This window comes from Mycteria americana, chromosome 9 (genome assembly GCF_035582795.1).
Source record: "Mycteria americana isolate JAX WOST 10 ecotype Jacksonville Zoo and Gardens chromosome 9, USCA_MyAme_1.0, whole genome shotgun sequence".
NCBI lineage: Eukaryota > Metazoa > Chordata > Aves > Ciconiiformes > Ciconiidae > Mycteria > Mycteria americana.
Window position 1 is genome coordinate 14,314,522 of NC_134373.1, and position 12,339 is coordinate 14,326,860.

Here is a 12,339-nt window from a genome sequence, read left to right on the forward strand (position 1 = left end):
GGACTTTGTCTTTTCCTGGAAACGTAGCTGCAGGAAGAATGAATCACCAGGTTGAACCTGTATAACCAACTGAAAACAAAAGCTCAGACTTCTGTGTCTCACTGTTGCAAATAATGGGGGGAAAAATAGGCATCCTGTTTTGAAATCCACTACCAGCTGACAGGACAAAAATATTGCACGCGTGATTGTCTTTTGAAGCTGACAAGTAACATAAGACTATGGCCATTTAAGGGAAAAAGACCGAAGCAAAACAGTAGTTAGGGCAATAGAAATTTCCAATGTTTTCGGGGAAAAAAGTAACTAGTGAGGTTGTTCAGAACACACAGGGTGGATATTTAGTAATTTTCACACTAAATTTTCACACTTTTAAATCATCTTCTGTACTACCCTTGGCTAGCGGTGAATACGTGCAAACCAGGGCTGGGAGCCTGTGCTTCATAGCATCAGGACGGACTGCAGTGCTGGTGTCATTGATTAAATCTGTCCTTTTGCCTCTGCAGCAATCTAAGATGTCATTACAGGCAACGCAGAGGCTTCTTGGCTAGCATGCGAGCATCTGGATCACTGCAGGGATACCAACAGCACAACCATATGGCAGTTATCGTTTCTTTACGTTAGCTTCTCTTTTCTGATCCTACCTTCATTTCGTCTTAAGGAAGAATAAAATTAGTTTCACAGCTATCAAAGGCTAAGGTTAATGGAGGCTTAATACCTGAGAAGAGAATTTGAGATGTGCTGAAGCCAAGAAAGACAGAGGCTTGCAAAGCTGTGCGCTCTTGGGCAGAGGGCTGGCAGAACTACTATTTTGATGTCCCAGGTGCTAGAAATAGCCGTTACTGCAGGTCATAGATACAAATTTCCTATGAGGAAAAGGAAAATGCTTTCCAGTATTTTAATACAAACATTGACATGGATGCGTGACTTTATTCAGAAAAGTCAAATTGCATGCATAAGCTCTGCAGTAAGTTTGTAAACTTTCGAAGGTTTAATTTCAACCCGGGGCCACCAAAGCCTGGAAGGCGGCTCTGAGGAGCCCTTCCTGTCAGCTTTAAGGTACCTGAAATTGCTTAGACTTGACTCTTCCTTCTTCTCCATTGTCTGAAGGATTTTCTTTTTAAGGAGTGGAGAAGAGGTGCTTAGGGACATGGTGTAGTGGTGGTCTTGGTAGTGTTAGGTTTACAGTTGGACTCGATGATCTTAAAGGTCTTTTCCAACCTATACGATTCTGTGATTCTGTGATTCTGTGAAGAGAAACACTGCCAATACCATTACAAGTAACAGTAAAACCCCCACATTGTTCCGAAACTTGGATTCTTCTTGGTTTTAAAAGGGTAACCTCTGCACTGAGGCAGATGCTTTTGCGTCTATATGAATGCTATAGCTGTTGTCTGCCTGTCCATATAACTGTTTTTAAATTGTTTTGAATTAGTTGTTGTTAACTAGTTTTAAATTAATACAGTGTGTTGCTTGCACTGTAATTTCCTCTCCAATTACATAACACTGCACCTACAGAGCATAGCAGAAATTTGGCCACCCGACGTTAAGCCTCTAGATCCATACTCAGACCCCATAAATGGGAGGTTTTTGCAGCATTTTCCCCCGCCCCAGTATCCCACGCACCAGACACACATCTTACGCTGGCCTACAACCCTCAACCAGCTGCAACGAGCACAGAAGCTGCTGGCGGAGGAGGGAAATCACCGCACCGCACGGCCATTTCCCCGCCACAGCCCCGTGCTCACAGGAGCGCTGCCGGAGCAGCCCTTCCCGTACCCACCCGTGTGCGCACCGCTGCCCGCTCACGTGCCGGTCGCGTGCCGGTGGGTTAGGGACTCTCCCGTCACAAGACCCGACACGTGGCATCTCACGGCCTGCAAGTCCAGCAGCTGGAGACGTGGGTAAGGCTGTAGGTCTGCGGACATCTCGAAGTGCAGTCATAAGTGGAGGATGTTTCCAGCAAATGAAGAGCGGCTGGAACTGCAGTCGTTGCTTGCGAAGAAGAGCTTAGTCATTTTGCTTTTTTCTTCCTTAATTAAAACTTCAGAATAATGTCAGCTTTCAGACCTGCAAGGCCTTTGAGAGATCAGTCACATAATTCCACTAAAAGCTAAGTGATCTTTCTGTAACAAGACATTTTAATAAACGTGGTGATTATGCATGACAGTTTATCGAGATGCGAGGTTGAAGGCGTGAAAGTAATGTTACTGACGGGAACTATTCCCTCTTCAGAGGCTCCAGAAACTTCCTGCATTTCAGCTCAAGCACTTATGAAATTATACATCTTCACATTTTTGATCATTACTCCCATTGTTTAATGTAACTGTGTGTGTAAAGGAAATGACACGCTAGATCAGACCATACATTTATTTCAATATTTAACGTTTTTTGCAAGGATCTTGCTGAAGCAGCAAGTTATAAGGTCTACTGGTAACCCATCAGTTTCTGCAGAAACTTAAGTTTTTATTTTTAATTCACCCCATTGGTTTCAAAGATGATCCCGATCAGTTCAAGCTGGGGCTGTCTTGATTCTGCAACTGCAAGCTGTCATCAGCCAAATTAATCTCTGGTTTATTCCCTTTGTATTTAACAGCAAGTGATTCACCGCCACATCTATCTCACTGGTGTGGAGAATCTGGAAGCTACTGGTGAAGATGAAAATGTAAAAATTGTTAAATCACTTCACTGCTAGTCATTTGAATGGCCACTTACGGTGATACTTAGGGAGGAAGACCACTTTCTTTTCCGAGTTTTCCTCCAAACTTTGTGTTAGCTCGTGTTCGTTTGGTCGATGAAAGCTCTTAGCAAAATAGATATTTGTCCAAACTTTCCTTCAAAGACAGTTTTTGTATTTCAGTGGAATGACAACCGGAAGTAGCTGCTATTTATTTAGAGAGGAAAGGATTAAATGTGTAGGACCAGAAGTTTCTACACAAATGTAGAACCAGAACCATTTGGAATAAGGTGTTGCTGTCAGAGGGTTATCAAGAACATAGGTTTCTAGATAGAGTTTAAAAAAAAAAATCAGATTGTTTCTATTTATACCTGCCTTTGCCTTGGTAACCAGAGACTGCGTGAGGGATGCAGTATTTTCCCCACATCGTGGATGGCTCCAAAATCCATGCGCAGCCATGCGGCGCATGCAGTGTCTGCAGAACTGTCACAAGAACTGTCACATTGATTTCTAAGAGAGGATTTTAAATATTAAGCAGGGAAAAGAAGATTTCAGAAAGGGAGGTATATTAGTATAGCTCCAAAATAATTTGCTCTCATTTCTGTCTCATCTACTTGATTCTTTGATCTTCTGACTATTACAAGGACCATGGCTCTTAAACACTTTTTCTTAATTACCCCGAGCAGCTTACCTGCATCTGAGGTAGCAGGATTTACTTACAGTTGGACACATTATGCCTTTGCTCTATGAAGTAGTCGAATAAGATAAGAATGGACTTGAATCAGTGTTTCTTTATACTTTAAGTCATTCTTGCTTACTTAAAATCAGCTATTCCCTACTTTGCAAGTTTATCTGCAGCTTAGGTGTCCTTGTAGCCTTCTGCAGCGTTTAAAAGCTGAACCAGGCTATGTTCTTGCAACTTTATTGTTGTGCTAAGCTCCTGCCCTGCTGGGAGAAAAAGTATTTCAGTTCTGGGCAACTGTTTTAGGCATAATTCTTTGTTGTTGTGTTTTCCTTACCCTTTTACTGTCAGGAAGGGTGGAACAAACCAAGTCTCTGTCACTATAATACTTGTGTACTGTACCTTCTTAGAAAATGGATTTGGAGAGGGGAAAAGCAGGTAAATATAGGCTTAGAATGAATATGGGGAATCAGGGCCCTTACTGAACTTCTAGGGGACATGCTTCTCTTTTAATAGCTTCACTATCCAGTTATGAACTGGAAAGTAATTTCTGATCTCCTGTACAAGGCTCACAGATGTCAGTGCCAAAGTAACGTTAGCAGGGGAGAAGGGGAAATAGTTCTGGGAAGGGGAGCAGGATTGGTATAGAACCTGCTGGGCTCCAAAGATGTTCAGGGATAGCTGACTTACAAAAACACATTCTTGGGATAAAAGCAGTCACTGCATTATTGTCTTTGAGAACAAATGTATACATTTTCACCTACAGCCTTCTTTCACTCTAGTTGCTGTTTTGCCAGAGCCCGGGTCTTATGAAATACTGCAGGGGAAGAAAACTGCTGTCGGGGGGGGGGAGGAGGGAAAGGGGGCAGTTGGGAGCACTGGAGCCCTGCTGCACTCCTCCACGTCTCCTCAGCTGGAGATCCCAGGGCTGGCCTGTGGTGCCAGAGGTGGAGGCAAAAAGCTTTCTGCCATTTGGGAGTTTCCCTCCATTTGCCTGATGGTGTAGTTTAGGCACAGCATAAGTGATTCAAAAACCCATCCAAGCAGAGTTCTCATTTCAAGTGTAATCACTCTCGTTGTTTTTCCCACACTGCCTATATAAATAATTAAAAAAAAAATTTGAGATAATAGCACAAGCAGTTTCAAACTCTCAAAAGCAGGACTAGTGGCAAGGGACCAGCCCTTTAGGACATAAAACCACAGTAAGCTGAATCATCGCACCTGCTCTGGCATGTTTATGAGGAGGAGTCTGAGTTGCCATAAGACAAGTATGAACTGGTTTGGGGCAAGTGAAATTCTGGTTTCCATTCCCCTAGAGTAGCAGAACCCTAAAAACAAGCTTTAGTTCCTGCTACCCCTGTGCAGCCTGTAACGCTCCTCCACAAAGGCTTTCATGAATCTTGAGCCACTCTGTTGAAATCAACAGCTTTCAGATGCAACCACATTTGCTTTCGTCTGCCAGCCAGATTTGCTGCTCCCTGTGGGAAAGAGTGGGGATGTTTTCTGGAGCTGGTTACGCTCCCCAACTTTGAGGGCCAGCCTCACCCCGATGGTGGTGACACTGGGAGCTGCCGAGCCACACAGCCACTGGAGATGGGTGCAGGGAAGGCACGCCGCTCCCCTGCCACGCTCCCCCAGGTGTGGTCCTTTCACACGAGGCCTGGCCGCTCGCAGAGGCTGAGGAGCATGGCTGGAGGTCCTGCGCCAGTTCGTGGAGTACCTGCAGCAGTGCCTCCAGGCAGCCAGAGTGCAAGCGCTGCCAGGACGCTTCCCCAGCCCTCCCGTGGCCTTTAGCAGTCTTTGGAGGAAGTTCAAGTAACTGGAGATGGAGACACACAAAGGAGAGGAGCACTGTGTTGTTTTGCCAAACAGGAGATTAAACAGAGCCAAAGGTGGAGAGAAGCCCATGCACAAACAACGCCTCAGGAGCGTTACTGCCCCACCACCACCCGAGAACAACTTTGGCTTTCCTGCCTTGGTCAATGCTCTGGCTGAGATGCACGAGACGCGTTATGTTTCTGTGATGGTTACCCAGTTATTGAGGGACTGCCTCCAGGCTGGTGATGAGCACTTGCAGAGGCAACGTTCACCGTACTGGCAATGGAGGACAAGGCTGGTGGGCTGGACAAATGCCTTTCCTTTGCAGTGTCTTCCAAAAACCCCTGAAACAAAAGCCATGAGCCAGAACCACAGAGAGGCTGCGGGGACAGCAGACAACGTCTCACAGGGTGTTTCACACCTCGTACCTTTTTTCGTGGCACATAGGTCTGAAAATGCGAGAAGCCCCGGGGCCCCAGCCTCCTGCAGGAAGCAGCGTAAGGCTTTTCCCCTCCAGGCCGCCCCGAGGACCTCCGAGGGACGGGCACAGGCACAGCCCTTACCCAGCCAGCGGCTTCCCAGTGCCATACCCCGCGCTGCCAAGCCCGTGATGGCCGGCACCAGCCGCGGGCCGCCGGCATGGCCCTGCGGACAGCCATGGCTTGCCTTCAGCCTTGCCCCCCCCCCCCCCCGTGGCTGAGGGGCAGGAGCGCTCCGAGGCCTTTCAGCCCCAGCCCCAGCCTCGCCCCTCTCTACCCGTGACTCGATCGCCCCCCGGCTCGCCGGGGGAGGCCGCTGAGCGCTGCCGGCCCCGCCGCCGTTCCCCAGCCGGGCGGCGGCCCGGGGAGGCCGCACCCGCCGCAGGCTGCGGCGCTGGGGGCCGGGCCGGGCCCTCCGCGGCGGCCCCGCGACTGCGAAGCGTGAGTAGCGGCCGCGCCGGGCGGCCAGCGGCCGGGCCCGGGCTCAGGGGAGCGCCGGGCCCCTCCCCGCGGCGGCCTCGGGCCTTCCCCTGCCCTCGCCCCTCCGCCTCGGCCTCGGCGCGGGGCGGAGCGGGCCCGGGCCCGGCGGCGGCCAGGGCGGGCCGCGGGGGAGCGAGGCGCCGGGGCAGGGCCCTGCCGCCCGCGCTGGCTCCTGCCCGCCGGGCGCGGAGGCCGCGGGAGCGGTGAGCCCCGGGGCCGGGGCCGGGGCCGCGCCCGCCGGGCCCCGCCGCGCCGCTGGAGGCGATCGGCCGCCGGCGCGATGGCCTTGGTCCCCTACGAGGAGGGAGCCGGCTGGGGAGCGCGGCAGCTGCACAGCCCTTCGGCCAGCTACCGCTTCGCCAGCCGCACCATCCGCGTCCGGCAGGACTGGCGGCGGCTGGGGGTGGCGGCGGTGGTCTGGGATGCGGTAGGTGCGCCCGCCTGGTGACACGCTTCCGTGCTTGATGGCTTCCTGCAGCGCTTGCCCTAGCTATCGGGATCACCTTAGAAAAATATTTAACATTGAATTAAGGGAAGGCTTTTTTCTGCAAGAAAATTTTTTACAAAAAGAAAACGTTAAACTCTGCTTTGCCTTTTTTTTTTTTTTCCTCATAAGAGATCCTGGAAGACTCCAGGGAAACGGGCCACCTTAAACCCTGCGCGGCCAGTGCCGAATACAGGAAATGTTCCGGATAACTCACGGAACTCTCACCCATTTCCTAACAGTGGCCCGTGGTGTTTGCTGAACGCCCTTCAGAGCACAGCACGGATCCCGCTGCTTGTAGCGTCGAGAAGGAGTGCTGATAGACTTTATCCTGGGGATAAGAACCCTCCAAAACAGAGGGGTTTGTGGCGGGCCCAAGGCTGCAGGGCAGAGGGTCGCAGCACCGCTGTAGGAATGCAAGGGCTTCCCCTCGGTCGCGTCTCCGTCCACACACAACTTGCACTTTTACCTCTAGCTTTACAAGCGTTTACAAGCGTAGCAATTTTAGCAAACTTCTCACATGAATTGGTGCACAGGGCTGTTGGTCTTTCCCGACATTGGCTTTGACAGAACTTGCTATGGAGAGTGCTCCTTGTCAAGATTTCTGTAAAATGCAACACAGGTTAGATACAAATAGGCAGAAGTGTTATTACTTTACTTTGCCTGTGTCCTTCCTGGCGGCATGCCAGCGTTGGGCAGAAACGTTTAGAAATACCACGCAAGATACTATGAAACCTTACCCTGGACTTTTGCAATACTGTGTTCATTCACCAGTGTTTGACACCCCCCAGCTTTTCCTTTCCAAATGCAACTCTTTCTGCCTCTTCTTATGTTTGGGGATTCATGAAGCAGTGTTGCCACATCCGAGTTGTAGCCTCCGTGGTTCTTTTTTCCTTTTGCCTGTAAGAGTCTTCCATAAAACTCATAAAAAGACCACATGTGCACAGAAGAGGCAGAGAAGGGCTGAACAAAGTCTTGCTGCGGACCTGAAGTGCCTGACCCTTCCCGTAACCTTCTCTCTCAGTGTAAATCAGAAATCCAGTGTTCAGCATGACTGAAATGAGTCCTGTGCTTAATTGCCCTTGTCTCTTGGTTTAGGCTGTTGTCTTGTGTGCTTATCTGGAGACGGGAGGCGCTGATCTCCGGGATCGGTCTGTGATTGAGCTGGGAGCTGGAACTGGATTGCTGGGAATAGTGGCCACGTTATTAGGTAAGGGCTTTTTTTTTGTTTGTTTAAAGCAATTTACAGCTGCAGTAAAACTGGCACTTTTACATCTACATGCCTGGTATAGACGTTAACACCAAAGCTACATATGTGAGCTGTGATGTTTCCTGTCTGAGTCATCTTCCTTTCTTGTTAGACTTCAGAGCCTGCTGTGTTATTTATTGTAGCGATGGTGCCACTGCAGTTTACTTTACGGTGGGACCCTGTTACGGCTGACGCCTGTTACTATGGTACTCAGCTCAGCAGCGTTAAGTTCTGCAGCTATTTTCCCCCAAGGGAGCGAGCACCATGCTTGCGATCTTCCACTTGTCCTTGTATGCAGCACAGATAAATCTACAGACAGAAACTGCTCTCTGAGCTTGCGTAAGCCTTGTTAGCCTGTCTTGCAGACAGGGAAACCGAGGTCTGGAGAAATGAATCGATTTGCCTGTGAGCTGTCTGTGGCTGAGGCAGGGACTGGGTACTATGTTAAATTTGCACTAACTGTCCCAGGTTAACTTTGTACTTCAAAGCTCTAGTGGCTGTGGAAGGTGCCTATTGAAATAGTAAGAACAAAGCAGTTTGACAGAATACAATCATACCATGCAAAATCACACAAGCGTGACTTTTGTCTGGCCTGTGAAAGCGGCTCTCTAGCTGCCTCTCTCCTACTGAACAAATACGGAATTGGAGCAGTTAATTGTAACAGTCCCTGTAGCTTATTCTGTTGTCACCTATGGAAAGGCAGAAAGTAACTTCTCTACTTTCATGCACTCAGAAGGAGCTCCAGAAAACACTTTTTGTTCCCTGCCCAGCTCAGTCTTCATGTGGAGTACACTTAATATTCTTAAGTGACTGATGAAGGGTAGGATGTATGTAGATAGTGGGCTTTTTGCTTGTTTTGTTCTTTTGTTTGTTTGTTTTTAATCAGGCAGCTCAGGGGAGTTGTTAATGTCTAACAGGAACTAAGGAGCCTGCTTGACTTAGAGCATTGTATTCCAAATGCTGTATTTATGGACATCGACTGTATGTCTGAGACATATACTCCTGTATCGCTTAGGTGCTCGTGTTACCATCACAGACAGGGCGGCAGCACTGGAGTTCCTGGAGTCAAATGTACGGGCTAACTTACCTTCTGAACTACATCCGAGAGCTGTGGTGAAGGAACTGACTTGGGGAAAAGACCTGGGTAACTTCCCTCCAGGAGCATTTGACTTCATCTTGGGTGCAGACATCGTTTATCTGGAAGAAACTTTTGCAGAACTGCTGCAGACGCTGGAGCACCTGTGCTCAGAGCAAACTGTGATTCTTCTTTCCTGTCGTATCCGCTATGAACGGGATCACAAATTCTTGAAGATGCTGAGAGGCCGTTTCTCTGTATATGAGGTCCACTATGATTCCAGTAAGGATGTTCATATCTACAAAGCACAGAGGGGTAGTCGCAAGGATGACTTTTGACTCTATGCTTTGTTAGTAAACCCCTGATGCTGTCCAATCCTCCCCTTGTTTCTACTAATACACTTGTTCCTAAGCATATAATTGCAGTTGTGTTATTTCACTGGCTTCATGTTCTGATGGTCTTGTCTGATCGCTTGGTCTGATACAGCAAGGATTGTACTTCTCTTCTGCATATTGAACTGCTGCTTCATTTCTCAGCAGAGTTGTATAGGGTCTTCCACTGACTTTTTATCAAATGTAATTTTTGAAACTGATTTAAGTTGCAGAAATCTCCAGGCATCAAAAATGTCATCAAAAGATCTGTTGTTTAAAATCAAACCACACTTAATTTTTGTGGGAAACTTAGAAATAGATTAGAATGGGGTTTTCTTTCCCCTTATCACTTCCTTAACTCTAGAAAAGTAGAAGTGAATGAAATATAAGCTAAGACTCCAGTTCTAAATGCTTTAACTCTTCAGGCCTTCTCCAGCGTAAAAGTTGTGGTAAAAGAAGCCACTTAAAGGGCAAAAACACTAAAGGCAGCTGCAAAAAACTGTATTGCTGTCACTGCTGCATTGAAGAGGCATAGGGAAACAAAGAACAAGATCTGTGTAGGGGGGTGGGTTGGGAATCGATGTTGCAGAGTAAGCCAACTCAGAAATCAGTGGTGTTTTTACCTGACTTGCAAGCATGGAGGCTATGCCTGCAGTACCGAAGCAGTCGTGGTTCTTGGGTTGTCCCTAACAAGACAACTTTCCCTTGCACAGATCACGGCTCCTTGGAGCAGATGCACATGTGCCAGCAGGGAAAGTGAAACAAGGGGACTCAAACTGTTCCTTAAATATCAAATCAGCCCTTGACTCTCAAAGTACCGCTAAATAATGTTCTACTTTCTGCCTTTGTGGCTCACTGTGTCTCTGAGAGCTGTTACTAGGAGAGGAGGCTGCTGCTGTAAAGTCTTTGTAGCTGGGGGAGTACTTATTCTTGTATTATTTGGGACCTTGGGGCAGTGTCTAGATTTCGGCATGCTTTCTGTGCACAGTGGTAGTTAGATGCTGTTCTAAGTAACTGATTAAATACCTCGAGCTTGTAAAAACACCTGTGTGTGTTTATCCCACAAGATCCTAGGTGAAAAATGCTGCAGCCTGGAATCTGGCTCGCACCAGCAGCAGACTTCCTTCTCTTTCTACTGGTGGAAGAATTAAAGTGGTGAAAACAATGGCCTAACAGAAGACAGCTACACTTCTAAATGCAGGAATTGCTACAGTACCTTTTTTTGGTGGATGTGGAACTTTCTTTTTTCTTTAAACTTAGCTTACAAAGCCCCAGGTCAGGTTCAGGCTTTAAGCGTGTGCATGTCTTTGGCACTGGCAACGCCAAACACCAGCAGCTGCTTCGGGCCGTGGATGTTAGTTCTTTATCACTTCTGCTTCCATCAAACTTCCTAACTGGAAAAGATGCAGAGGGTCGGTGCTCCAGAAGTGATGTACAGACTGTAATCTGGGCATGACACATTCATCATTACAGCTCCCACGAATGAGGCCCGAAGGTCTTGTGCTTCGTCCCTGACGTGTCTCTCGCGTGTTTTCAGTTAAGTTCCTTGCTTGGCTCTGGGACTCCGCCTGAGAGTTGCTGCTCTAAAAGACTTGCTTACAACAGTATCCTCAGAAGCCACATGGTGTCACTAAAACAGTACTTACGCAGCTGGCTGGGAATCTGCAGTCTGAAACTAGAGTTGAAGTCCCTTTGAGGGAAAGAAGACAGCACCTTTAATTAAAAACAGAACATACGAGCTTTAATGTGCCAGACATGGCTTTTTCTGTCCTATCAACTGGGTGAGCAACGGTTGAAAAAAATTACGAGCTCTCCCCACTCTCTCTGGCTCTATTTTTCGGAGTGTGGCTGTAAGTCCTCACCACTCCTCTTCCTTTTACTGCCCACTGGTGTTTCCTTGTCTGTGGTTTCCTTGCTCCTCTGTGGTCACTGTATGTTAGGCTCCCCTCGGGCTGGAGCTGGCAGAAAGCAGCGTGCTGGTGCTTGGGCTTATGAGTGCATGTGACTCGGTGCGTGGGGAAAGCCTGCTACCTGGCTGGGCTTGGCCCTTGCAAGAGGCTGCAGCTTGCAATACTGAGAGCCTTAGCAGCTTGCGTTGTTGCCGTAGTAGGAACACGCTTAGAAAGCCCGCTTAAATAGCACAGAATAAAGCCCAGTGTAGTACAGAATAAAGCCTAGCGTAGCAACCGACACACTTTTAAGAAGGGGGCTTTGCTCCAGGCCTTGCTTCGACGACAGGAAAAGTTTTGTACTTTTAAAACAAATCCGTTTAATTGCATCTCGTTCTAATTGTTTAGCAGCTTTCAGTGTCTGTTTTCCCATTGCTGCTGCTACAGCCCGTAGCCTTCCTCCGAGAGCAGGCATGTGCCTGAAGAGACCAGGCTTGGCTTCTTTTGCTGTGTTGCTGTTGCACAGCAGCTGTGTGCAAACCTGAGGGAGTATGTCTGAAGGCTGAAGCAATGCTACTGCCCGTAAGTAAATACTTGTGGAGAAAAGCGTGAAATGACGCTGGCAGCTCAGGTGAGTGCCTTGCCCCTGCCTGACCTGCAGAGCTGAACTCTTGGTGGCCCCTCCCCGGCTCAGCAAGTGGCACCCCCTCAAGGGGACACCTTCTCCTCTGACTGGGGTGCGGGCACTCCTTTAGATTCAGGAGACCAGACGCAGGAATATTGCGGTTAGGCCACCACCACAAGCACGTTAGTTCTGGTCGCTTTTTAAGCTACAGTGTTTAGGGGCAGGCACCAACCGTGAGAACGTAACTCATCTGAAACCGACAGCCCATTCCCACTGGGCAGTGCTAACACCCACCCGCACCGGGCGCTGAGCAGTGCCTTCTGTTGTCCCAGGTCAGGCTTGGCAGCTTTTTTATATTCCCGTCAACCTTAGCTTCAGGGAGATGTTGGGAGTCAACCCCGCCAGACATGCAGGACAGTAGCAGCAGAGGCGTAATTGCCTGGTGCGTGAGCACACAGAGAGCAGCCCTCCGCGATGACACCTGCAGCCTCGGGTGTCCTGACCGACTGGCCCCAG

General features: G+C 48.7%; 2 protein-coding genes across 6 annotated transcripts; one reads left to right on the forward strand and one right to left on the reverse strand.

Moving 5' to 3' along the window:
* Positions 1-3,477: 3,477 nt before the first annotated feature.
* Positions 3,478-5,830, reverse strand: LOC142414806 (uncharacterized). 4 transcript variants are annotated; one of them, XR_012777218.1, is made up of 3 exons: positions 5,328-5,657; positions 5,074-5,172; positions 3,478-4,831 (listed from the first exon to the last, which is right to left on the reverse strand). XR_012777218.1 is itself a non-coding variant. In XM_075512516.1 (3 exons), the coding sequence occupies exons 1-3, from the start codon at positions 5,828-5,830 to the stop codon at positions 4,773-4,775; spliced, it is 762 nt and encodes a 253-aa protein (XP_075368631.1). In that variant the 3' UTR covers positions 3,478-4,772. The 4 variants fall into 4 exon arrangements, 2 of the variants coding, with proteins under 2 accessions (XP_075368631.1, XP_075368632.1); XM_075512516.1 differs by having other exon boundaries at positions 3,478-5,172; positions 5,385-5,515; positions 5,600-5,830; XM_075512517.1 differs by having other exon boundaries at positions 5,385-5,759.
* A 580-nt stretch (positions 5,831-6,410) lies between these two features.
* On the forward strand, positions 6,411-9,364 carry METTL21A (methyltransferase 21A, HSPA lysine). 2 transcript variants are annotated; one of them, XM_075512519.1, is made up of 3 exons: positions 6,411-6,557; positions 7,713-7,824; positions 8,879-9,364. In XM_075512519.1, exons 1-3 carry the CDS (start codon positions 6,411-6,413, stop codon positions 9,274-9,276), a joined length of 657 nt encoding a protein of 218 aa, XP_075368634.1. In that variant the 3' UTR covers positions 9,277-9,364. The 2 variants fall into 2 exon arrangements, with proteins under 2 accessions (XP_075368634.1, XP_075368635.1); XM_075512520.1 differs by having other exon boundaries at positions 7,713-7,816; positions 8,792-9,095.
* Positions 9,365-12,339: the final 2,975 nt, after the last annotated feature.